This window comes from Pelecanus crispus, chromosome 13 (assembly GCF_030463565.1).
Source record: "Pelecanus crispus isolate bPelCri1 chromosome 13, bPelCri1.pri, whole genome shotgun sequence".
Classification (NCBI taxonomy): Eukaryota; Metazoa; Chordata; class Aves; order Pelecaniformes; family Pelecanidae; genus Pelecanus; species Pelecanus crispus.
The window spans coordinates 23,596,463-23,622,809 of record NC_134655.1 but is presented as its reverse complement, the minus strand read 5'-3'; the positions used below and the strand labels follow the sequence as shown (position 1 = coordinate 23,622,809).

The window sequence follows — 26,347 nt, the reverse complement described above, 5'->3', positions numbered from 1 at the left end:
AGGAATTGTAGAGCAGACTTATATAAGAATGGGTGTCACTGCGTGAACAAGAGAGTGCATGTATGTGAGACTATAAATTTATACATATATTAGCATGTTACATATACTTAAAAAAAAAAAAAAAAAGTATTTGTGAGCATTGAGTGTGGATGTGTGTCTATATTTTATATATATACAATAGTATATTATAGATTGTGTTATCGATAATATAAGAAGATATATGTTTTAGCTAGCTAAAAGTCTGCTCTGTATGTATAGACACTCTCAGCCCCATTTAGGCTGGAAAAGAAAGACCCTTAAGAGCATCAAGTCCAACTGTGGGGTTTTTTTTTTTTTTTGTTGTTTTGTTTTTTAAATATATACACACCAAAAATACGCGTATAAAAATGTGTGTGTTATATAGAAGCTGTATGATATATCAGCATTATATGATACTGTTATATGGTCTCTATTGTGGTATGGTTTATGTTATTGTATATATTGCATATTGAATATATTTTTTTAATATATGTGGGGTGTGTTTTTAATATATATATATATATATATATATATATATATATATACAAACACACGAGGGGGTGTGTGCATAGGGTATAAAAAAAGCATATATGTATGTAAAAGCATAGGTTTCAGTGTGTTTTAGCTGCACTATATATGTATTATTATAGATGCTAGATAATATATCATATATTATATGTTACACCACATTGTAATATTATGTGCTGTGCAGAGTGTGTATATAGAAAGGTTCTCTGAGCTGCGTGTGCAGAGTACAACTACAGATGTATTTAAAAGAATACATTATGTGCGAGCAAGAGTGAGTGGGGGGTGGTTCATAAATATTTAAATACAGAGCCAATATAATACAATTTTTGTATACCTATATATTACAGTATATAGAAGACCAGGGGTCTGTCAGAGCGAGTGGGTGTGTACATACACACGAGCTGCGCTCTGTAGTAGCTGTTACCCATGAGCTTTACGTATCCCATTGTAGCGGTGAAAACGGGCACCTGAGAGCACAAATATCCATAGGTGCATAAAGGGAGACTGGGGAGGGGTTGTGGGGGGGAGGTATATGGCTGTAATATATAATTATAAATACTGTTCTAATATATAATAATAAACATAGGTATGTATTATTTAATATCAAGTATAAATATGAATAATAGGGTACATGATACATAACATATATAAAATACGCTGTCTATATATATAAAAAATGTTTTGCTATATATTATGTATTGTTATTTTATCCTTTTATATAAAAATGAAAGAGTGGCTGAGCCCATGTGTGCCTTTACAGACAGCGTGTTTAAGTGTGTGCATGCATGTGAAATCGGTGACAGCACGTGCACGCATAAACTAAACCTACACGTGTATGTATGGCTAAATACATATATACACTAAGTAATTTAAGAAGCGGGGGAGAAACGATATCATGTAGTTTTATTTATACCTATGTATTTGAATAGTATATATGTAAGAATAACCTCTGTGAGACTGTGGATGTGTATAATTGAAAAAAAAAAATTACATGTGTTATATACGTTGTCAAATGTTGTATGCTGTGTATGTTACACATCTATATAAAAAGGGTGTATAAATACATATATGTACACACACTTATATATATAAAAAGAGTGGCTGAGTGTGTTTATGCGTATAAATACATATATATACACACACTTATATATATAAAAAGAGTGGCTGAGTGTGTTTATGCGCATGCATAATTAACTACACCATAGTGTCTATGTACACACTATGTTCTATATATACTGTAGCTATATATATAAAAGAATAGCTGGCTGGGAGAGTTCAAGAGTGTATAATACAATTTTTTATATATATATGTTTGTGTGTGTGTGTATACATACATATATATAAAAAACCACCTGCCACATACACACACATATATATGTGTGCGTGTATAGAAACCCCGCCACGCAGGCGCGGTGCCCAGGAGGCCACGCGTGTGACACAAGCGCACGTCTACGTAGGGGGTCTGCGGGAGGGGGGCTGTGGCTGGGACCCCCGGCCCCGCCGCCGTGCCCACCGCCTGTTTCCCCTTCCCCCCACGCTGCCGAGTTGAGTTTTTCCTCCCCTCTTCACCTAAACCTTCAGGTGGCGAAGTCACCCGCGCGCTCTTCCTCTTCCCGCAGCGCCAAGCCGGTTTTATCGGGCATTTCTTCAAGCCCAAAATAAAAAAGCAACCTGAAAACACGGCGGCGGCTACAAAGAGCGGCGCGGACGCGGCAGCCTCAGGAGCCAGCGCGGGGCAAAGCGCACGGGGCCGACAGTCGACTTCACTCCTGAAAAAAAACTGTCACAGAGGCAGGATGCGTTTCTGCCTCATTTTAAAAGCCGGTCCCTTCGATTACTTGTGAACCTCTTAAGGGCCATCATGGGAAATCGGTGATTTTGCATTTGCAACCGAGCCGCAATTTGTGCAAGCGCTCCTCCAGCCTAAGTCACGTCGAGCTCTGCGTGAGAAAAGCTGCATTAGGGAGGGCAGCACAAGCTACAGCCTTTACCGCCAGACATCGTTAAAAAACACGCACCGCTTGATTGTTTCATATATAAAACCACATTAAATTTATTCAGGCTTTTAGCAGAGCAGACCTGGGATCTCGCTACACCACAACAGCAGCTGCAGGTACCCGCGGCGTCAGGCCAGACACTCGCCACCGAGCTCGGGCCCCCTGCCCTTCGCCCCACGGTGACGGCGACGTTTTATTCCATACACGCATCAGCACAAGCTTAACGAAGCGGCGACTGACAGAGGCGCAGCTCTTTGGAAATAAATAAAGAAATCGTGGCTGGGATTTTACCTCTTCTCTAACTTTTGAGTTGCGGGTACTGGTGTAAGCCAACAGAAACCCTGGGTGAAGGATACCGGCGGTCAGCTGAAGTAAGTGTTCCCCAGAAAGCCCCTCCTCTCCCTCTGATCCACATTTCTACTGTTAAAACAAATAATCTTCACGCCCACTGGAACTGCACAGGGAGAACAGCGTACGCAGCTAACGCAACCTAGAAGCAGCAAATGTATTTGGAGCGGAAAAAAAAAAAGAAAAAAAAAAGGCTGATATTCCCCAGCTACGCCCCACCTCCCCCAGGACTCTGTTTTTGCTGTTATTTGAAGTTAATATCTACATCACACCAGCCAGTGTTTTCTAAAAATTATCTGTACTTGGCACGGGGCAGCACTACCAGCACCTGGCGCAGCAGGCTCGAGAGACACGGACACGTCTGTCAGAAATAAGGCGGCGGGAGAGATGCGAAGACCGTCCTGTGCGACGCTGACCAGCGCTCACCATTGCTGCCGAGGTTCCGAAGACATTATGGGCCACGGGAGAAATAAGTTGGCTTTTTCCTCTTTCCACAGGCAACGCTCGCTCCCTCACTCCACACCCAACCGCGTATTAATGGAGTATTTACACGCTCTCACACCGTTTACAAAGAACTCTTGGCAAAAACTTTATCAGACTCAATATGAATCACTGCAGAAGGGAAGGGGACCGGACAGTCTCTTCACAAGTTATCATAGTCGTCATCATCTTCATGCTTCCTTTTCAAGGGATTCGATTCATTAGATGTATTCTGTGACGACACCATATTTGTAGTAATGAGAATGTTCTTTGGTCCAATTAACGAAGGATTAATTAGAACATTCTGAACTGTTGGAGTAGTTGGTGTGGCTGTGAAAAAAAAAAAAAAGTCATTGAGTGAAAAGCTTGAAAAAAATGACACTTGGTTTTCCCACACCAAAACAGAACCTCCAACCCAATAAAGCAGTGTGCTACTAGAACATTCTGGGCTGAAAACCCCAGAATGATCCTGAGTGTGAAGCAGAGAAGACAGGAAAATACTGGTGGGGTGAGCACAGAAGAGCGAGAGCACAAAGGTGGCAGTTAAGGCGTCAGGGAAATCCGCCTGAAACGCTGCGTGTTCGGTTGACACCACCGCGCTAGAAATAGGAATTAAAAGTAGAAGTGACCAGAATGACCAGAGAGAGGCCAGCCTGCTTTACGTCAGGAGACACAAAAGGTTAGCAAATATTAAAAAACAGAAGAGGTGAAGCCATTTCCCACATCACTACTGTAAATTAATTTCCATTCTGCTAAAAAGGACGCTAAAACGCGCTGCTGATCTTCACCGCTTGTGTTTTACCTGACTTGACTGCTGCCTGAGAAGACGGGATCTGTACGGTGAACCTCTGACCGGTCAGCGACACGGGAGTGCCAACTTTTGTTGAGACGGATACCGTTTGTGCTGAAGGTGTACCTGGAATTCAAAACAACTCAGTCAAAAGATAGATTAAAAAAAAAATGGCACTCATAAATGTGGAACCTATTATTTTCAAAGCAGAGGGAACAGACAGGAACATGCCGGATATGCAGGAGTCAGATTTTCAGGCAGAACTGCAAATTTACCCAAGACCTAGAAAATTCTAGGCTACAAACACACATTAATACGTAAGTGCACACGCTCAGACATAAATGTGGTGAACCTTTAAAAGTGAATTTTTTTTAGTGCTATTTTTTAGTTCAGTGTGGTGCTTACGCTGAGGAAAAAAACCTCAAACTTATTTAAGTTTCTTGAATACTCTCTTCAGGTATAGAAGTTATCACAAATACAGGAATAAAAATACAGGGTGTCAGCAATGTAGGCATGTATCAAAGATTACAATAATCTTTTGGAAATTAATTTAATTTTTCCGATGCTGTCAAACGACACTAAGTTCAGGTGGCACCCAAGATATCCTCAGCGGTTGAAGCACGCTTTAAATCGCTCCTCATTATTTTTTTCCTTCATGAAATCAACGTGGGAAACCCCCCCCGGAGCTGTTGCCTACCTAAAGTAGGAGTGCTGGGCCTGCTGCTCACAGCACCAACGCTCAGGCGAGGGACTGTTATTCTGCCTGCAGAGGAAGAGACCTGTCGAGAGAGAACGTTCAGTTTAGCATCCCGTGAGAAATTAACGGTTCTTAACACGAGAAGAAGAAGCGGTTCTTGCTACGAAACCACACAGAGCCTATTTCACAGCGCCAATACACGATCTGTATTCCAACACAAAAGTTCTCCAACTCTTCACGGCGCCGGCGTCACCGGCGTGAGCTGGATTGGCGTGCCGCAGTGCCGACGCCCGGTAGGCGGCTGATCTGGCAAACAGCGCTCGGGTCGATCGGGTTCGTTTCTACCGGAAAGAGTAACTAGAACATTCAAATCGACAGTTATTCTTCTGCTCTACAGCTAGCACCCAGACACGTCCCCTGTCACCACCTGGAACCTAACCTTAAGCTCAACTTTTCAAATTCTTTCCTTAAAATGGGGGAAATACAGATGGAATCCTACACGACAAGACACGCAGCATTTTCCAGCAAGCAAAGTAAATCTCTTCTCTTCCCTCTAAAGCAGAAACAGCTAAGGTCTAAGTACAAAATACCCTTTAATATCTATACTAAAGCCTCACTTTTGCCTTTTTACAATCTGATATTCAACTCATCAATTTTGCTTTAACGCTAAAAAGATTCAAAGATGCATTTTTTAATACACTTTGCGTTTGAAACTAACGAACAGTAAGAATACTTGCAAATTCCCGGAGGTAAAGGCCACCGACCCAGTTTCAAACACTCTTTTGACGTGCACAGGTCAGCATTTGCCCACACATATCCCTTCAGAGGTGCGGAAAACTCTCAATTCCAAGAACATTCCTGACAAACAACGTGGGCGTAAGGAGAATCCCTCCCTACCCAAACCCCTTACCTTCTTCTGCAAGGACTTCAGCCTGTAGTTGGGAGCTGTCAAGCAGTATCTGTCAGGCGGAAGCCTGGGGCCGGAATAAGGCTTTATCAATGGCAGCGGCGTCTGATTTTTCTGCCTTGCAATATCTAACAAGAACTGGAGAGACACGGTTATGTTCCCACCTGCAGCCTTTTATGGCGTTCTGTTGTTATCAATCCGGTCTTACTCACGTCTCGTGGAGGCGGAGATGTAAACGACTGGTCTGTCCGACACTGGATTGCCAACCTCACGTCGTCCGCATCGACGCTGGATTTCTTGGCGTGGCTCGAGTAAATTTTTGCATCTTCCAGTATAGTAGTCACGTACCCTTTGAAAAACAGAACCTTCCAGTATAGCAGTCACTTACCCTCTGAAAAACGGACCTCTCACTGAGGCTGGATTAAGGAAATCAATCTTTCCCCCCCGATGCCACTGAGCTGTCACTGGAAAAGACAACGCTGCTTTCCCCGGGGTTATTTTTAAGGACTGACAGGGGAGCCCCCCACGGAAACCCGGCCTCAGCGCTTCCCCTCTCCGCCCGGCGTTTCCCTGCGCACCCCCCTGCCCCGGGGCAGCGCTGCTGTTCGCGCCAGCCCCCGGCCCAGCCCTCGGCCCGGCCCCGCCGCTTACTGTAGGCGAACTCCAGCATCTGGTTGATGACGCGCGGCTCGTACTCCGTGATGCCCATGTCCTTCAGGATCTGCGCCATCACCTGCAGGCCGGAGAGGCACCGCTCAGCTCCGCCGCCCCGCCCCGGCCCGCCCCGGCCCCTCCAAGCCCCCGCGGTACCTGCGCGTCTTTGGGCGCGCTCTTGGGAGACGCCATCTTGGCCGGCTCCATCGCTTCCGCTTCGCCCCCGGGCGGCCGCTTCCGGTCGCGTGACCGGGGAGCCCGCGAGCGCGGGCTACGGGGGCCGGGAGGGCGGCGGCGGCCGCCGTTGCCATGGAGACGCGGCCTGGCCGGCGCCGAGGCGCCACAGCTGGGTAAAAAACCGGGCTGGGTGCCCGAGCCCAGAGAGTTGTGAATGGGGTGACATCCAGCTGGCGACCGGTCACCAGCGGTGCTCCCCAGGGCTCAGTTTCGGGGCCACTCTTGTTTAATATCTTCACCCACGATCCTGATGAGGGGATCGAGTGCGCCCTCAGTAAGTCTGCAGATGACACCAAACTGGGAGGGAGTGTCATAGAATCATTGAATCGTTGAGGTTGGAACCGACCTTTAAGATCATCCAGTCCAACCATTAACCTCACACTGCCAAGTCCACCACTAAACCAAACCAATCGATCTGCTGGAGGGTAGGATGGCCCTGCAGAGGGACCTGGCCAGGCTGGGCCGATGGGCCGAGGCCAACTGTGTGAGGTTCAACAAGGCCAAGTGCCGGGTCCTGCACTTGGGTCACAACAACCCCATGCAGCGCTGCAGGCTTGGGGAAGAGTGGCTGGAAAGCTGCCTGGCCAAAAAGGACCTGAGGGTGTTGGTCGACAGCGGCTGAACACGAGCCAGCAGTGTGCCCAGGTGGCCAAGAAGGCCAACAGCATCCTGGCTTGTGTCAGGAATGGTGTGGCCAGTGGGAGCAGGGCAGGGATCGTCACCCTGTGCTCAGCACTGGTGAGGCCGCACCTGGAATGCTGTGCCCAGTTTTGGGCCCCTCAGTACAAGAAGGACATTGAGGTGCTGGAGCGTGTCCAGAGAAGGGCAGCGGAGCTGGGGAAGGGTCTGGAGCACAGGGCTGGTGGGGAGCGGCTGAGGGAGCTGGGGGTGTTCAGCCTGGAGAAGAGGAGGCTGAGGGGAGACCTCATCGCTCTGCAGCTCCTGAAAGGAGGGGGCAGTGAGGTGGGTGTTGGTCTCTTCTCCCAAGTAACAAGCGATAGGATGAGAGGAAATGGCCTCAAGCTACGTCAGGGGAGGTTTAGATTGGATATTAGGAGAAATTTCTTTACTGAAAGGGTAGTCAAGCATTGGAAGAGGCTGCCCAGAGAGGTGGGGGAGTCCCCATCCCTGGAAGGGTTCAAAAAACGGGCAGAGGTGGCACTTGGGGACATGGTTTAGTGGGCATGGGGGTGTTGGGTTGATGGTTGGACTGATGATCTTAGAGATCCTTTCCAACCTTAGTGATTCCTAGTTTTACTTTCATTAAAAAATAATCCAGCCACCAAGCCAGGAAACATGAAATTAATTATTCTTCTCCCCTTAATTGGTTTAGCGGTGGACTTGGTAGTGTGAGGTTAATGGTTGGGCTGGATGATCTTAAAGGTCTTTTCCAACCTAAACGCTTCGATGATTCCATGATTCTAAGCCGTACCTGGCAGCGGCGTGGGTGAGGCAGGCCTTGCCATTCCTCCTGTCCATGCCAAAGCAAACAAGCCCTTGAGGCCTTTAACAGCTGCGGCACAAACGGGGGTTTCAGCGTCCGGCGGCCGCTACGTGCGGGCTCCCTCGCCAAAAGTGGGGTGGGGAGGCCCAGGGCTCAAGGTCCGTGGCGTGAGCCCCTGAGCTCCCTCCCCAGGTCAGACCTGTGTCGGGTGAGGCAGGGCTTTTATCGTGCTTTTTAAAAACTGTGACGCAGAAATTCTTTTTAATAAAAAATATTTGTGGAGGCAAAGCGATAGGCGAGGGCACAGACCAAGCCTGATGGGTTCAGGGAGTTGTGCCCTGTCCCCCGTGCTGCAGAACAGTCTTAACGCCAGCCGTTCGTCCAGGGATGAAGCAGAAGGGGATGTTACTTCATTAACGACTCTGATGGCCACTTTTAAAACTGTCAGCGGTCCCCAGATTAAAGAAAAATGAGAGCATTGGCAGCAGGACTTTTTAAGCTTGTTTTCCCAGCAGCCGAAGGATCTCTACATACATTCCATGCAAGTCTCATCAGAAGTTTCTCTCTCGCTTTCTGAGGCAAAACAGAACCAAAAAAAAAATTGTTTTCTTGTGATTTCGTCAAGCAGAGGGATTAGCAGCATACCAGAAGAAGTTGGAATAATGTTGTCATTTGCCGCAACGGTCCAAACGAAGCAAGGTCTGGAGGAAGATGCAATATCCGCAGTAGAGCAGCTGATACAGCGGGGAAGGGAAGCCAACCTCCTTTGAGAGCAAGAAGAAATAAACAGCTGTTAACTTGTGATCCCTCTGATTCATGCCTGCGACGTGTTGCAAAACATTCCAGCAGCAGTGAGCCTCTCTCTACTTCTCGTCTGTACCAAGGATGATGTTTGACACCTGGAAGCCATACACTCAGCCTACCTAGATGGAAATGCAACGTCCAAATCCAACTTGGCCCCCGTATATATGTACTGAGGTGGTGGCTGGCCCCCCATGCTGCGGGTTTGCCGGCCGTGGCGGGTGCCAGGCTCGGCCTGGCGGGGGGCAGAGGCAGCCCCGCGGCTGCGGCGGCGGCTGGAGGAGTTGGAAAGCCGGCGTCCAGCACGTGCCAGCGCTGGAGGTGCAGGCGGCCGGAATGCCTCTGCTGCGGCTCTTTGGCTGGAAGCACTGTAGCGTTATAGTCCAAGTCATTTGACTTTCATGAGTCACAGTATATTACACAAAAACATCCTGTGAGGAGGGAACAGAGGATGAATTCCAGACACTGACCTTAGACAACAAACAAAACCCACTTTTTTTTCCCCTTGTTTTAGGGAAGAGGGGGAGGGGAGCTCTTCCACCGTGGACTGGATGCAGGCTGAGGAGCGGGCTGAAACTTGGCATCGTCAAGCTGTCTGCCATCACTGCCTTTATTCCCGGTGCAGTAAAAAAGAGAGATACTTTGCACTGCTGAAGGGCTCTGGGTTTACCCCCAAGAGCAGGCAGAGACCCTTCTGCCCCCCAGCCCTCCCGTCCATGCTGTGACCGCCTTCCCCGCCGACCCTGCTGCGCAGCGGTGACTCCAGGCTGAGCAGCACGACGAAGAGCTGCGGCTACTTGTAGCATTTCTGCCTGGAAACCAGCGGCGAGGAGGAGCGAGCCACTTTCCACAGGGGAGATATTTGTCCCCGAGGCCACAAATGCCTTCTGTGCGGGCAGCTGAGCTGGAGCGGGTCTGCCTGGCCGTGAAAGCTTCCACCCCGCTGCCAGTCCTCCGGGGCACGGCCGTGCTGTGAAAGCCTGCGTTCAGCTGGCTGCGGAGGCACCGCGCGTCGGCCGAGTGCAAGAGCAGTCACCCTTCCCCTCTGCCCAGACACTGGGGTTTCTTTCAGCGTCAGAAAACAGGAAACTGGGTCACGGCGTGGCCAAGCCGAGCGCCGACGACTCCGTCTGCCACCGCCGAATGGGGAGCGTTTATCCAAGGCAACTGTCTCTCAGCTGCGACCGATCTGCTCGAATAAATAGGGATGCCAGCCGCATGCTGTCCAGCCCGCGTGAGCGTGCGCCAGCCGGGGCTTAGCTCCGCTCAGGCTGCACCGTTTAAATCACCAACGCGGAGTTAAGTATTGGGGATTTCTTCTTAGACAGGTTTTGTAGAGGTGTTTAAGGTGCAGCAAAGTAAAGCCTTGGCACGCAGACTGCTTTTCTTTTTTTGAGGTGTTCAGGTGCCTAAATCTCTTGGAAAAAAACCCACAGCCAGCGCTTCTGCCTCTTGCAAATGGCAGCAGAGATCTGCCTGGCGTTAGAACCGGGGATCTGTCAACACAATGCAGTGACTGTTCAGCACTGACCTTTCGAGCCCAAATCCCACACTATTTGGCTCTACAAAATGCTGGCTTTTGAATAGTTCTTTGGACAAGAAAAACTGCAAAGAGCAGGACTCCGAGGAGAAGGGAGGAGGTTTATTTTGTACTGGGTACCCCGCTCACTTCTGCCAGCACCCCAGTTCCTGGGTTATGGAGGATTTTCCGAGGACTATGGCCGGACACATCCCGCTGTGGTACGCAGCCTCTCCGGTGCCGAGTATCCCTGCTCTCTCCGGCTGTGTGCAGTTAACCTCCAGCTTCCCGGAGCCTTTCCTTGCCTTTTCCCTCGTGCTGGCCTCTTTTCCCCTCGCCTCCCCCGTGCTTTCCAGCTCATAATCTCTGATCTTTTTTGAAGTGGAAAGTAAATCAGGGCTAAGTGTCAGACTGTCGCATTTTGAAGACTGATGGTCGAATAAAGGCTTTCTCATCCTGTCTTAATAATGTCCTTAAAGCACCATCAGTAGAAATATCTCACTCGGCAGCATATGCTGGGGAGGAGCTCGCGTGGGGAAGGCCCTAAGTAAACACAGAGCGATGGGAAATTATGTAAAACTGGCCCAAATGGGCTAATTAAATTTCTAGTGTCAAAGAACTGTTCTACCCTACCTGGTAACTGCAGGCCCTCTTCGCAGGCTAAGGAGAAAAGCGGAGGGGGGGTTGCGTATTTAGCGCGGTGTCATTAGCGGTGTGGAGGTGGAGGGAGGAAGATGGATGAGCACAGAATGGGCAGCACGGGAAATGGCCGCAAAAAGTCAAGCGGCCCCAGCCAATTTCCTCAGAAATTGTGCCGCGTGCCAGGGAACGCCGGCACGCCGGGGACCTGCCGGCACAACAGCATCGTCGTCTCCGGTGGCAGGAAAGCCGTCCTGCGGGTGCAGCGTCCCGTGTCTGCCAGCTGCGGTGACCGCCTGCGAGCCCCCCTGTGCCCCGGTGGAGCCTCGAGGAAACTTCTCAGCCTAAAGATTTCCACTCGTGGTGCTCGCAAGTGCTGGAAGGGTCTGGCAAACCGCTGAGCGCATCCGAAAGGCTGTTCCCGTCCGGCTGTTGGTGCGGGGTTGGCCTCTCCTTGCAGCTCCTCCGTGATCGATCCGGAGCCCTGCCGCCAGACCCGGCTCTACGTGCTTAGTGGGATTCACAGAACTTGAAAGGAAATGCAAAAAAACGGCCCTTTTCCAAATGCTGCAAAGCTAAGGGTAAATATCAGCATGGTAAATATTGTTTTACAGTGGTCAATATTGTTCTTAAAAGGTTGAGTCGGGCAAATGCTGGATATGTGAATCTAATATTCCTTTGCTCCTTGTAAAACGGACTGATCAGCACTTGGGTATTTATCTTCATCGGCTAAATGGTTATGAATAATTTTGATTTTTTTAACGGATCACGTAAGAATCGTTGCGTAGACGATCGGCGCTTGGACACTCGCTTCGAAACATGCCTCTCTCTTACTGCGACTCAGGTTTCTGTCGCAGGGGAAGATGAAGCCAGCCCTGCCCTCGGCTTTGAAACCAGGCATGGGGTCCGTCTCGACTCACAGCTGTGTCAGAAATGGCATGGACTCCTCTGAAGATCCGCCTTTTTCTTCGTTTGACATCCATAGTTGTGTCAGGAATGGTGTGGCCAGCAGGAGCAGGGAGGTGATTGTGCCCCTGTACTCGGCGCTGGTGAGGCCGCACGTGGAATGCTGTGCCCAGTTTTGGGCTCCTCAGGGCAAGAAGGACACTGAGGGGCTGGAGCGTGTCCAGAGAAGGGCAGCGGAGCTGGGGAAGGGTCTGGAACACAGGGCTGGTGGGGAGCGGCTGAGGGAGCTGGGGGTGTTTGGTCTGGAGAAGAGGAGGCTGAGGGGAGACCTGATCGCTCTCTACGACTGCCTGACAGGAGGGGGCAGTGAGGTGGGTGTTGGTCTCTTCTCCCAAGTAGTTAGTGATAGGATGAGAGGAGATGGCCTCAAGCTACGTCAGGGGAGGTTTAGATTGGATATTAGGAGAAATTTCTTCACAGAAAGAGTGGTCAAGCATTGGAAGAGGCTGCCCAGAGAGGTGGGGGAGTCCCCATCCCTGGAGGGGTTCAATAAAACGTGCAGATGTGGCACTTTGGGACATGGTTTAGTGGGCATGGGGGTCTTGGGTTGATGGTGGACTGATGATCTTAGAGGTCTTTTCCAACCTAAATGATTCTATCATTCTACAGTTCTACTTACCTGAGCGAAACATGCACATACTGCGCCATCCTGCACATCACCACGGTGAGCGTGGAGAGGTCCTTTGCCATCAGCTTTCCTCTGAGATCCAAAGCGACCATCACCAAGCGAAACGGGTCATCCTGGCACCAGCCCCATCCTCTTCCTCTTCGGGGTGGAACACCCCAATGGCAGCCTGCCCCAGGAGAGCCGGGAGCGCAGGTCCATCGAGCACGTGGGCGCACGGGGCTGCTCGAGACGATGACCTGGGTCTCCACCATTTATTTCTTCCTGCCGATGCTCTGCTTGACTCTGCTGTACGGCCTCATCTGCAGAAAGCTCCGGCGGAGTGGGCAGCAGGCAGGAAAAGGTCCCACACGCAGACTGTCAAAATGCCGCATAAGAGTATTTTAGAAACCCAGTCTGAAGAGCTGCCTTTAATCACTCCCACGGGGCGCGTAGCGATGCGGGGCATGGTGGAGAGGAGGGAGAAAAAACACACAGGGTTAACACAGACTTAAAATCAATGGATTTACACTTAATTTGTGTTCCTGGCTCTTTCTGGTAAGAAGGGGAGGCCCTGGCCACACGGTATTCAGGCTAGGGATCTTACTGCACGGTGGGGAAGCAGATCAGCGTGGCTTTTGGTGGTTTTGAGATCGCATTCCTTGTGTGTCCACCCCCCTGCATCTCTGACCTCATGGGATTAAATGAAGGAAATTGGAAAATTTAAAACCAGACCAGGCACTTCCCCTGCTGGGGCAAGGAAAGGTTTTAAAGCCATTTCCCCTGTAAAATTTCTCAAGCTTAGTGACTGTAGCTTTGTCCAGGATGGCAACAACCAACATGTCCGGGCTTACTTACTGTCCCGTGCCAGCTGGTACCTGTGCCTTGGTGCAGACACCAAAACCAGGAGGGTTTGGGTCCCCTCCCCTCCTCCCCATCCCTCCCACCGCTCCCTCCCAAGCCCCCTCCCCAGAAATCCTTCTCAGCAGGGAAGCAGCAGCACCCACGACTGGAGATACCACCAGCAGAACATACCACAGCTATCCACCGGCTGTTTCCTGCGAGGTTTTAGTTGCTTATCCTGTGCATCCTCTTCCTCAGTGCCTCCTGGTCCAGTTTGCTCCCCTTTTCCACCCCTCCGCTGCCCAGAGGGGCCCCCCACCTCCCGTGTCCCTGCTCCTTCCCCTCCGATACCCATCGCAGGATGCCAACGGTGACTCAGATTTCCAGGCCAAGAGCCTTTTTTAAGCCCTTGATTTAAGCACAGGCTGCTTTTGCCCCAGCCTGATTGGATTCCTTTATCTCCACCGGACAACATGGGTGTAGAGCGCCCTATTTTAATTACAAACAATTAATTTTGTGCGCAACCTTAAGTCCTCGTTGCTTGAGATTACCAGTAACCACAGCACAAAAGCAGCTGGGCAAGGCAGCAGGTCTTGTCTTTGCTGGGTTAAACTTAGCTCATGTTTAAAGAGGCAAAATAAACTCTGCTCGAGACGACTGAAGTGCGCTCTCTTCCTTTGCAGTCTTGGCCTTTGTGCCGGGTTGGCTCCCGTTCCACACCGGCTGAATCGTCTTCGCTCAGAGCAAAGTCATCCTGTATGACCTCAGGCAGTACTTCAGCCTCATCACCATGCTCTTCTACCTCAAGGCTTCTATAAACCCCATGCTTTACATCATGTCCACAAATACAGGAAAGCGACGAGCAAAATCCCGCACCACAAGCGAACTCGGCGCTGCAGGAGCCTGACCAGGAGCGAAAAGGTTTCTTTTCAAGGTACAGAACTTGGTTCCTTCACGTCAACTGCTCAGCATTGACTCCATTCTCACAACCCAAGCAATTTGCCAGCAGTGTTGTGGGTTAACACCTGGGTAGACGGTGCACATGGAGACTGGAACAAGAATTAAGGCTGTCCTGTTGGCTACTCGGTGTTTCCCCAGACAGGTTTGGAACGTTTTAGGAAGGCTGGAGTCGATTCACGTTATTCCCGCACAGAGGAGCGGGCACGGGGGAGGCTGGGCTCTTCTCTTCGGTGAATTTAGCAGCCACGTCATCGGCCTCAGCTGGCCACAAAGCTCCCGTGAAGGCATTTGTCTCTGTGTTTGAGGACCAGACATCTTGTTAATCACAGACCTGTGAAACATAATTCAAGTTACTTTCTTCCCACAGAAGCCGAGAGAGAAAGCGGAGGCTAAAGCCAGGCCAGCTGCTTGCTCTCAGCAAATAAACACAAGAAATACAATCTGTAAGGTATGTGAAAGGAAAGCGGTAAGAAATTCTCATTCAGTGGGGCTATGAAGCATCGCCTTCTTCCTGCAGACTGATTCATTGCTCACCCCTCCCATCTCTTGAGCCGCTGCCCTCATTTTCAGTCTTTTATCTTGTTCTTTATTGAACTATACCCAGCTTTCTGCAAAGTCCGACCCCATCTCTGCTAAGCTCTATGGTGAGAAACCATCCTTGCCTTTAGAGCTCAGCTGGACCAGGGACCAGTTCCACGTGTGGGCGATTGCTGGGGAGGGAAGCGAGAGCGGAAGGCATTTGCCCATCTCCCTCGTTTGCAAAAGAGCCAACACGGAGTCCAGATCGCCAGCCGAGGGGCCGCCCCGACACCCTCCTGACCTCGCGGAAAAGGGTTCGAGAAATCGCACCATTGGGTCCCTCGGCCTGACACAGCTCCTGGAAGAGGACAGTGCTGCGCTGAGGTACCCACAAATAGCTTTCCTCCCAGAAAGATTTTTAAGACAGCTCTTAACGACACTTAGTAACAAGGCTGAACATGTTTCTTCACCTTAAATTACATACTACACAAATGACTGCTCCGGAGTGAGATTAACATCCAGAAAAGAAAAAAACACACAACCACCCTGTAGTCAAATTTGAATACATTTGTATTATTTATTGGGTGTATTAAATATATTATCTGTTTGATAGTTACAATTTAGTAATACAATGCATGGCAGCTTTAACATTAAGTTTGATACACCTCAAAATTACGATACAAGAAAACTGGATACCTAATACATTAATGCCACTAGGGTATATCGTTCTGGAATGGGTAACAGCTGATGTAAAAATCTGTATTGCGGTAGGTTTCCACGGGTATTTTCTGGAAACGTGAATATTTCGTGGCAATTACAAAAGAACTTACTTTCACTTTTTAGGAGTCATGACTTGTTAGTATTTACTCTGCAACCCTAATTTAGCTTTTAAAATTATCAGAAATATTATTGCCAAATAAGCCTCTACCAACTCCGTTCTAAGAGTTAAAGAAATAACCCTTTGGCAATAGAGATTTGCTGAAGGCAGTCTTATCTGCTAAAAGTAGACTATGAAAAGAAGTAAAGACAGATTGTAAACTCTTCTGCAAACTACAGACTAATATCTTTATAAAACTCTTTCCAACACTGGAGGGAGAGATTTCTATGATATAATAAATGATTAACTTAAAGTTCTGCTACAAGTAGAACAATACATTCAAACATACCTTTTCCAGGACTTTTAATCAAAATAAATAGAGTACAAAATGAAGAGTACATTTTGAAAAGATTAATTTCAGATTGCACCATAAATCTACTTTTAAGAGTATTAAGCGATACTATGTCATAATTTAGGTTTTCCACATCTGAAATACAACACAATGCCTCAAACTATAACATTATTCATCAACTGCCATAGGAGAAAGACCCTTAAAGTGATTAATTACTGGAAATACTTAGCCTGTAGCACTATCACATCCAACATTTCCACGTACAAGTGCATCGCTCTGATGTATATAAAGTGTAGCCGTAGTCTTTGCAAAATACGCTAAGTCTACCTTTCTATGGCATATTCCAAATGCTATTGGGAAGACCCATTCTGGAACACGTTCAAAATCTGAGAGTTCCAGCTTTCGAAATATTTGATATAAAGAAGACGGCTGCCAGACTCATCTTTAGGTATTCGCAAGCAGATTTAACAAGAACAGTCATATGTAGTGCACAGTGTCCACAAAAAAATCCCCCCAAGACAAACAGGACGAGTTTCAGGGAAAGTTCATCGCAGGCTGAACGTTCCCATCTAGAAAACAATGGAATGTGAAGCTGCTACCACTGGGGTAGCAAGTCATTTAAAACATTGTAGAAATGTTATCTAAAAAGAGCTCTTTCATGTACAATTTGATAATTCAGGTTAAGTTAGAAGGGCATCCAAAAGCAGTTTGAACTTTTTAGGTTAATAATAGTACAAAAACATTTGCTCAGTTTGAGCCAAATAGTGTAACATTTATCATAAATGCACTCTTTCTCCTTAAAGACAATACCTGTGCTTTTCTGAAAACACTGCAAAGATTTAATCAGAAGCACAGGAAATTACTTTTCTCTCAGGCACTGAGAGTGAAATGTGGATTGGGCCAACAGCTGCTCACCAACAGCAGAAAGCATTTCATTCAGAAATGTACAATACAAAAGGGGCCTTTTCTGCAATGTTACATACGAGCGCCTTTGCTGTATATACATTACGTCCTGCTCACGTTTTGTCTAGCATTTTGATTAAAATTCTAAAAATGCTGGCACCCTCTACTTTAACACTTGAAATGATTATTACTGAATCCGAAATAGTAAAGTAACTGTAAAGTAGTAATATCACTAAGTCAATATTCTGCTTTCCTTCTACAGTATATTAAATGTGGTATGCTCTAGTAATGTTTTGCAATGCAGTACTGCTCTAAGCTTAAGCATTTGTGCTGCTGTATTTCATGTATACCAAACTACAACAATACCTGATTAAACACTGCGGATCGGCTACCACTGCTCTAGTTGTACTTGAAAAGGACTTGTTCTATCAATGCCTTCTCTCTCTAACTGGCCAAGGGGCCCCGCTTTGAATTTGGAGAGAGGAAGAGTGCGCGCATACACCAGCGTGCGCGGTAAGGCAGTTTTTTTGCTGTTTTATTAACAGCTAACCCTGATTGCAGAGGACCCAGGATTACCCTTTCTACAAGAAATCTGTGTTCAGTATTTGGGAAGGATCTGCCAACCCAGCCTCGCTGTTAGCCAGCAGCAAAAGTGGAAACGCACGTTAACTATACATTTCCAGCTAGGATTTTAATTAGAACTAACCATAAATACCCGAAATGGCTTCTGTACAAAAAGCTGAGTACTGAATAGGCTCTCGTCTACTTGATTACAAAGTACTGAATAACAACGGCAAATAAAATAGCAACCGCTGTAAATCCGCAGAGAAGAACGAAAGCGATGAAGCGCTCGTCACGTAATGTCTTCTTAGACTCTGCCGACTCCGTCCTCGTATTAGCGCACGGTGGAACCTGCTCTTGTTTCTGAGATGAGAACACGGTACTGGGACTGTAAGGTCCATACAGTTCTTGTGATCCAGTAGAGTCTTGGGACTGACGGCCAGCGCAGACTCTGATCCGATATTCACAGTTTGTCTGCGAGCTTGTGAGACGGAAGGAAGTCTCTGGTCCCTTGTATACCTGGTCAGAAGGAGAAGACGGGAGAGAACCGCTTTACACGGGATTTGTCTTACAAACGGTACGCGATACTTTCCGTTCTGCTTTACGAGCACATGCAGCGCTGGACGCTGCCCGAAGTCGTTCTCTTCAAGCCAACTTAATCTCAGCTTTTATTTCTGAAGAATTTACGATTCCTTTTCTTGTGAATAATCCAAAGCTTCCTGCTATGGCCCACGCCGGCAGACCTGGATTTTGAAGCTCAGGACAAAACCAAAAAGAATCATTCTGCACAACTATCGTTCTGTATAGCTCCCCCACTGAAGCGGGGCAAGCGCGCTCTATGACTAACAAATGTAGCGGTGCCACAGACCGTACGATTTAAGGATCAAAAGAGCCAAGGGAAACGCTGGGAGAACGGGATAAAACAGTGTTAACCTACTTCTAGAGAACCAATTCTCTCAACGACTCTCAAGCCCACCGTCGCAGTCATTTGCTGTTACAGTACAAGCAAAGGCTCAACAGGGAACTGAAACTTGATGATCTTTAATCTGGGGCAACCTTTGCTGCCATGAAAGGGCGGAAGAGCAGGACCCTACACTGGAAGCTGTCCTCACCCATCACGGGCTTAAAGCCTCACTGAGAGGAAGCGACCGAGACGCTGAATGAAGTGCCTTGGGAGTCAGGATCGTAGATTGAGTCCCTTGCTGAAATGAAAAGGATCCCTGCCACCAGCATCACCAAACAGGATTTGAACCTTCAAGTACAGACACCTTTTTCTGCAGTAATTTTTCAAAGTAAAAAACCCTCGAGTGCATTATGTTAACTAAAAGGTACCTGATCAAACTCTCTCCCAGCAGCAAGCTGAAGGATGTAAACAATGGAATCTCCTTTCATCGGCTGTAAAGGTTCCCATGTGATTTCATAAGTGTTTTCTTCCAGCTGATTTACTTTGGGTGCTAGAAAAAAAAGTCATTTGTTGGCATTTTTGAAAAAAAAAAAAAGAACAATGGTCTCTACAAGTGTTCTTGCTTTTTCAATGAGAAGAAAATGGCCAAAATCACCAATTATTACAGTGACTCATTTTCACAGCTAATGTAGCAAATGGGCATTAGCTTCAGTGACAAGGAAGTTCTCACTAAGGCTGAAGGTATGCTTTGCTTTTGCACATTTTTCATTGAAAATGTTTCAGTTCTAATGCGAGTGACTGGGCAGTGTAAATCTAAAAGCTTAAGGTTTTTGCAATATATTTGTTAGCGATGTAGAGGTAACAGTCATTCAAATAATTTTAAGCAATTAAGATTTGTTTCATTCTTTCCTTCTTTGCTGTATTTCATGACATAAGCTTAAGGAATGATCACTGTAATATTTGTAGGTTACACCTGACTTTCTTTTCAAGCTGACAAGATAAGCTTCCAACGTCTAATGCCTGTACAGATGAGCAAGCACTTTCAAATCACCAGAGAAAAGAGCATTTATTTATGTCCATGTATCTCCAGAGCTGAAATTACATGTTATAAACACGGTCAAGCCAACTCCTTGTCCTGCAGGTAATTAGCATTCTGATCTTCAGAATGACTTTCTCTAATGGCAATCTTCAACATTCATATTAGAAAGCGAAGATCAGGGGAATTATTTGTGTTCTCATTTGCCTACGTGCTGTTGTAGCATATCGAATGATAGATAACCCTGAAAAATTACTTCCCAGTTGAAAGTGGGCAGAGGAAATCCTCACTGTCGGGGTGGAGCAGCTATGGTGTAGATGACCACACGCTGGTCCTACACCAGTAGAGCCCTTCTCACACCACGGTAACGCCTATCACAGCTAGTTTCTGTTCTCTGTCCCACAAAGGCCCTGCAAAGAGGCCAGGTTGGGAAGAGAGTCAGGTTTTAGCATTTAACCTAGTCTGTAAAAGCTTGCAGAAGTCCCTAGCGCAGTGTAAGCTCACCTTTAAGAGATGCGGGTGGAGACTTAGTTGTAGTGAAAGCGTAAACGTCAGAAAACTCTCCCTCTCCGGCATCATTATACGCCTGGATTTTAAAATAGTATGTAGTGGATTCACTGAGTCGCTGTACCTTGTATGTATGGCAAGGACCATTATAAACAGTAACAAACCTGGAAATAAAACCAGAATATATACAAATTAGTATTTTTCACTAATCACAGATTTGTATGTCAATATTGTAAGTGGAACGTTTTCATATTTCAGTACAAAAAAGTGACAATACATTCTGGGTGCCCCAGCTTTCTACAGACATGCCCAACGAATTTTAGGCGGCTTGAGCTCTGCTGCTGTCCTCAGCAGTTCACGATATGCATTACATCAGCAACACACGTCATTCATACCGGTGAGAGTCTTAATTTACATTCACAAAGCGTTCATTCAGCCTGTCCGGGTGCTAAGCTACAGCCATACACAGGCTACCACTGAAACTACCTGACCAAACTTTTGATTTGAATCGAGAGAATAACTCTTGGATATACTAGATACGTTGTAATTTCAAGTTAAAGAACAGCTGTCAACCCCACGTTTCTTATATGCAAACTGGACTTCATTTGAGAATTCCCCAAAAAATAAAAAAACTGGCAGCAAAGGAAGACGGTAAGATATTACTCTTTAAATAGTATTTACTGTTTACAAGTAAATACTAGTGCAACAGCTATTAGCAGCATTGCTGGTTGAAAGCTGTGATGCAAAAATGCAAACTAAGGGCCAAACTCTGGGATGCCCAAATGACTTACAGAAAGCAAACGGAAGTGAGAATACATAAAGTGCCTTAAAAGCTTGATACTAAGTCATGAAGCCACAATATCCTTCATGTTCCGATTATCTTACCTGCCAAACCTGTCCTCCATCTGCAAGTTGAATTGTGTAGGGTTGGTAATTAAAGCTCTGCTAGGACCTTCACCCCATTTAAGTTTAAGGCTCTGGTAGCTGAAGACCACACATTCAAGATGAGGAGGGTCAGGAGGTAGTGGTTTCGTTTTGGCTTTAATGGAATGACTGAAAGGACCAACTCCAAAGCTGTTTACAGCCTGTATTCTAATTCTAGAAATGCAAGAAGAGCAGCTATATGGTTAATTTACCGAGGTCCTGGAAAAAACGCTAGGTAATAAAGCAGGAGTTAAAATTTGTAAAGAATATAACTCCAAACAATGAAGCAGTTAAAATGCAGTTAGAAATTAACTATAAAAAGAATCTACTTCAAAACAAGTCAACATAATTACATCGTTTTCAACATAAGGAAGCTTCAGTGTTTCTCAGTATTGTTCAGGTTTATTCTGTTCAGTGAACAAGCGCCCAGGTCTTCCATGTTAACCTGAACTGTTTGCCTCCCACTGACACTGAAGATCCATAACCTGAACTAAGCTTTGACCAAGCCTAAGCATGCAACACAGGAACAGCTATGCTGCTCTTAAGTGTACATTCATCCTCTTTGGGCGAGATACCGATCATCCCATTATATGCATTGCTTCAGAATAAAAACTCTAAACCCAGAAAAATTAGAATAAAGCCTTGGCTGCAAGACAGAATGTTAATCTTAACACCACAATCTTAACTCTTGCCGCTAAAACATCATGGTTTGATTCCGGATAAGACAATTTTAAGTTTTTCAGAGTTGCAGAGTAGATCAAGCAAACAGTCTGTAAGCCGAACGAAAAAATTGCTCTAAAAATGTGAAACTCTACCCTCAAAGCTATTGACTGAAAATCCTACAAATGTGGTTTCAGAATAAAACAATTGATTATTACCTGTACAGAGTGTCAGGCAGCAGATTGTCAAGAACATGGCTCGTACTTCTTCCAACAGTTACAATCTGCTTTTCCCAATATTCTATATTATATCCAGTGATCTCTGACCCATGACAACAGGGTTCTTCCCATTGAATTGCAAGGCACGTTGATAAAGGAAGGGAAGTTTCCATTTGATCTTCTTCAAGTAAATGCAGTACTGACACTGCTGCAGGCACCGACGCAGGGGTTGTCACCACACCAGTCTCGCCAAACAACCCAACTCCAGCGGCGTTCACAGCCTGGAAGAGAGAACACGTATTGTTTGCCGAATCGACATTTTTCTAACCAGACAGTCACATCTATCGTGCTTCCTTTTGCGTGTTATTAAAAGCAATTTGGAAGAGAATGGAAAATCTCCAGAATAAAATGTGAATTCAGCAAAATGTCTGGTACTTAATGCAGTGCTAGATCTCAATTTCATTTCTAGAAACATGTAGTTAGGAGGGACTGAGGGAGAAGGGAAAGCATTTTTACCAATTACCTTCTATACTGCATTAGTAGGTGACAGTACATAGTTTTATTCCTCTCTAGCTGAAGTTTTTCTTCAAGCCGTATGCACTCGTTCATTTGCTCAGTAACGCTTAACAAAAGGCTTTTCATACCTGGACTCTGCAATAATATGTGGTTGCAGGTGTGAGACCTTTTACTTCATAGCTCTGGCAAGGGCCAGTGTAAATGATATGCATCGATCCTTCCACCTGTCCCCAGTCCAGTCTGTATTCACTGATTTCTGCACCATTGCACACAGGACCCTGTGGGTTTAAGGGATAAATCTTCCTTCAGCTATTGCACATACACACGTTCACCACACAAGCGTCATCTCTCCTCACACTGAGCAGAGACACTGGAACAGAAGCACTGGGGTTGAAACCTGAGGTCTTTTCCACCACAGCCAAGCGCACGATTTTAAGTTCAGCTTGTTAAAAGGTTTCCATCGAGACACATGTCTGCAACAACAACGCAGTTCAGACCAGCATTTTGAATGACTCACAATTTCTTACCACTTGGATGAATTAAATGTATTATATACTAGTTACCATACCACGAGGAGGATTAAATGTCACCCAATTTATTCAGTTAAGCTGGAAATCCATAGCTGGCAAAATTTACAAAACCAACATATACCTCTATAAAGAGATGCACTCAAAATATTCCACCTCAACATTTGTTGTTTCTTCCATTTCTGTCTCTCTCATGTGTGTCACTAGAATTCTAAAAGCCAAATATTCATTTATGTATTACTGAAAATTAAATTAAAACCTACCTCCCATGAAACTACAACACAAGTTGCACTTTTACAAGTTATCAGGGGTTTGCAACATTGATCGGGGGGTCCTGGAGCAGTAGAGATCTCCGCTTTGTCAGAGTGAGGGCCAAACTGCAAGAAAATACGATTGCATGAATGCAGCGACAGCAGTAGAGCCAGAACTGATGTGCAAGCATATGAGCTGAAGAAAACAAATTATTTTTAACTTGATAGAGAAATAGAAGAGTTCAGTGCTTAGTTTCACAGCACCATTTAAAATTCCTTTCAGGTAGTTTACTCTCTAAACTGGCCCTGTGCCTGCAGGATATCTGTAATCCTCCCTCTGCTATGGTTTTGTAACTCCTCCTTTTCCTCTAGTCAGGACCCGGCTTCCAGAAGCAGCTGGGCACTGTTTCAGACAGACTTTTATGCAACCAACATTTATCCCAACCTTTTTCAAACCTGGCGTTATTTGAACACACCCCTCTCCACACAATGCTCTTCCCACACCACCAATCTGCAGAGTCTACGCTGATTGTAAAACATAAGGCAGCTTCTTAAGGCACAAAACATTAAGTGGTTACTCACAGCCAGAAATGCAGGGTTTACACTGCAGTCAAAGAAATGACTGAAAGCTCTAAGAGAATACCTAGCATTAACTTTGGACTAGTTACCTTCGGTGCTGACAGTAATCCAGTAAACAACAACAGAAATGCAACACACAGCGAACATCCCCTTAGTCAGGGACATCCGGTCCTTCCTTCAGCCCTGATTTATTGCGTCTTCTTTTAGATCATATTTTTTACGCTGTAAGAAAGTTTGGTCCTTCAACAGAACTATGGCAGAACGCAGAAGCTACAAAATATCATCAGGCTTGTAAGACAATAGTATCATTACTCTCTCGTGTAAAAAAAAAAAAAAAAAAAAATTATCTCATTAGCACAGCGGTTACCCCAACTTTATTTGCTGCTCGTATCCAGAAGCAGTACGTTCTCCCTGGAAGTAGACTGTTTACTACGTATTCAGATGCTGGACCCTGATACACTTGTCTGCGTTCATCTTGTTCAGAGTTTGCCATCTCTACAATATATTCTGTAATGTCGGAACCTCCGTCCACAGATGGTGGGCCTGTGAAATAAAAAGAGAATTTGTTTTTTTCCTATTCATTTCACAAAGCACTTTTCTTTTAAAAAGTTTCTGATCAGCCTCAAGCTAAAAGTTGAATCAATCAATTCTAAAAGTTAAGAGTGCAGGCTTTTATCATATATCTGAGCAGAAACACTTTATGAACCTTGCTTTTTCTCCCCCCCCGATACCGATTAGTTTAAGATGGCCTTCACCAGTTTTTTTCAGATATTTTCCACGTATTTCCTTCAAAAACCACTGTATCTTCATTACTTTTTGATTATCTCCTTTACCAAGATAAAAATGAGAAAAGGAGGGTTGATTTTTAAATTGCCAAACACGTGTCAGTAATGAGGCAGTCAGCAAGCTTTCCAACTGGAAGACATTTATGTCTGCTTAAGTCTCACCGTATCGCTGCACGTGCATGCATCACCCAGTCAGAGGGGGTTAGCAAGCTTTGGTCTTCTTTAACAAAAAAAAAAAACAAACCAACCCCAAACCAACTAAGGACGCAGACTACATTTATCTACTTTTATTTTTTTTCCCCTGAAGAGTTCTACAGATTTTTCATTTCTGTTCTGACATTTAAAATCAGAAAAATATTTTGCTCAGAAACACTGGAGCTTACCCCACTGTAAAGTGATTTCCTTGGGCTTAGCTTTGCCTGCCAGGCACGGAGCGTGACACGGTCCGGGAGGAACGGCTGATGTCGTAACAGTCATAACATCAGAAGCCTAGCAGTAATACATGTTATTTTAGAGTGAAACACAAACCAACATTTCACTAAAGCATAGCTAGAAACGGTTTTCAGAAGCAAATTTATTCTCATTTTTCTCACCTGGCTTTCACCACCTTTACTGACACAATAAACTCTCATTCTGTATGAAGTGCCAGGCTTGAGATGGTCACACACGTGTTCTCTCTGGGAACCAGTGTATATGGTGTCCCATTTACTTCCTGAGGAAAGAGAGAAAATACTTTACACTCCAGAACTTTTGCCAAAAAATCAACCTTGAAAATTCTCCCCCACAATTAAGAGCTAATCAAGCCACGGAATCCAACTGGAATGAGCAATTATGCAAAGAACAGGTACAACACAATACACACGTGTGAAAAGAGAACAGTAATTGCTAGAGCGAGTAGTGAATCGGTGCACTGAATTAGCACACGAGCTGAATTAGTATTTAAGGATGACTGCTTACCAACTGACGTTTCTGAGATTTCCAAAATGTATTTAGTAATGTCTGATCCTCCATTATCTTTGGGTGGTTCTGAAAGAAATCAACATCTTAAAATAAATTACAGAAGATTTAAACCCAATGCGTTATTCTGTTACCAGCTTTTTCAGAGAACATATTCATTCATTGTAGAATACATTCAAGTAGAAAACTTAATTCAAACAGAAACAGAAAACAGCGCACCTATATCTTCACAACACGTTTTCCAGAATAAGTTTTTTTTCCTATTATTAATTGTGATTATGCCAGGAAGAAGAGTAACTAGGAAAATACTGCCAACTTCAGCTATCATCTCTTATTTTTTTAAGAGCGCATGAAAATTATTCAAGCATCAAAGTAAATCTAGAGGCTATTACAACACCCAATAGTGTTGACTGCTTCTCTAAAATGAATAAAGAAAAACTCTACTTCTGCGCTACAGCCCCAAAACAAACCATGTCACAATTTCTTTGGCAATGCTAAGTATTTCTCCTGCAATAACAATATCTGCAGAGACAAATAATTAGCCTGAGTTTGCCTCTGTTTTTTAATCTGCATTACTGAGTGACTGTACATGTAGCATTCAAATTCAGCGTTAACAAGAGGTAACCTACCCCACGTAACTTTCACGCTGTGCGAATGGATCTTGCCCTTTACGGTTGGTTTACTTGGTGGTCCAGGTTTGTCAGGATTGGTGCTGTGTTCTACCACCTCACTAGGACTACTTTTTCCTTCATTGTTGTAGGCAAAGAGCTGTTTCAGGAATGAACGGAACATACAATAAATGCTTGATTTAATGACAAGTAATACACTGCTGATTTATAAAGTTCTTCCGTGAAAAAAACAACCCCCACAACAGAAAAGACAACGATTTAAAAGAAAAC

At 45.7% G+C, this 26,347-nt stretch overlaps 2 protein-coding genes and 1 pseudogene across 4 annotated transcripts in view; 1 reads left to right on the top strand and 2 right to left on the bottom strand.

The window, feature by feature from the left end:
- Positions 1-2,801: 2,801 nt before the first annotated feature.
- TAF9B (TATA-box binding protein associated factor 9b) lies at positions 2,802-6,626 on the bottom strand. 2 transcript variants are annotated; one of them, XM_075720654.1, is made up of 7 exons: positions 6,576-6,626; positions 6,417-6,498; positions 5,978-6,114; positions 5,756-5,903; positions 4,859-4,924; positions 4,174-4,287; positions 2,802-3,701 (listed from the first exon to the last, which is right to left on the bottom strand). In XM_075720654.1, exons 1-7 carry the CDS (start codon positions 6,624-6,626, stop codon positions 3,535-3,537), a joined length of 765 nt encoding a protein of 254 aa, XP_075576769.1. In that variant the 3' UTR covers positions 2,802-3,534. The 2 variants fall into 2 exon arrangements, with proteins under 2 accessions (XP_075576769.1, XP_075576768.1); XM_075720653.1 differs by having other exon boundaries at positions 4,859-4,940; positions 5,769-5,903.
- A 5,332-nt stretch (positions 6,627-11,958) lies between these two features.
- On the top strand, positions 11,959-14,447 carry LOC104029083 (growth hormone secretagogue receptor type 1-like; annotated as a pseudogene).
- A 3,191-nt stretch (positions 14,448-17,638) lies between these two features.
- The window catches only part of LOC104029082 (fibronectin type-III domain-containing protein 3a-like), a 29,488-nt gene continuing 20,779 nt past the window's right edge, over positions 17,639-26,347 (bottom strand). For both annotated transcript variants that reach the window (XM_009480281.2, XM_075720396.1), the window contains exons 14-25: positions 26,078-26,216; positions 25,449-25,517; positions 25,085-25,203; positions 24,875-24,980; positions 24,074-24,249; positions 23,140-23,253; positions 22,478-22,627; positions 21,834-22,114; positions 20,917-21,129; positions 20,029-20,195; positions 18,917-19,038; positions 17,639-18,103 (exon numbers count right to left, since the gene is read on the bottom strand). In XM_009480281.2, coding sequence (XP_009478556.2) covers positions 17,786-18,103; positions 18,917-19,038; positions 20,029-20,195; positions 20,917-21,129; positions 21,834-22,114; positions 22,478-22,627; positions 23,140-23,253; positions 24,074-24,249; positions 24,875-24,980; positions 25,085-25,203; positions 25,449-25,517; positions 26,078-26,216 — 1,974 coding nt within the window. In that variant the 3' untranslated portion in view covers positions 17,639-17,785. The remainder of the gene's footprint in view (positions 18,104-18,916; positions 19,039-20,028; positions 20,196-20,916; positions 21,130-21,833; positions 22,115-22,477; positions 22,628-23,139; positions 23,254-24,073; positions 24,250-24,874; positions 24,981-25,084; positions 25,204-25,448; positions 25,518-26,077; positions 26,217-26,347) is intronic.

Bases quoted from the DNA above. Each gene is read 5' to 3' on its own strand.
- TAF9B (XM_075720653.1), bottom strand. From the start codon at position 6,626: ATGGAGCCGGCCAAGATGGCGTCTCCCAAGAGCGCGCCCAAAGACGCG. The intron at 5,904-5,977 runs GTGAGTAAGACC...GTGTCTCTCCAG, and splicing joins CATCTCCGCCTCCACGAGAC to TTCTTGTTAGATATTGCAAG. The intron at 3,702-4,173 runs GTAAAACACAAG...TTTTTTTCACAG, and splicing joins TCAGGCAGCAGTCAAGTCAG to CCACACCAACTACTCCAACA.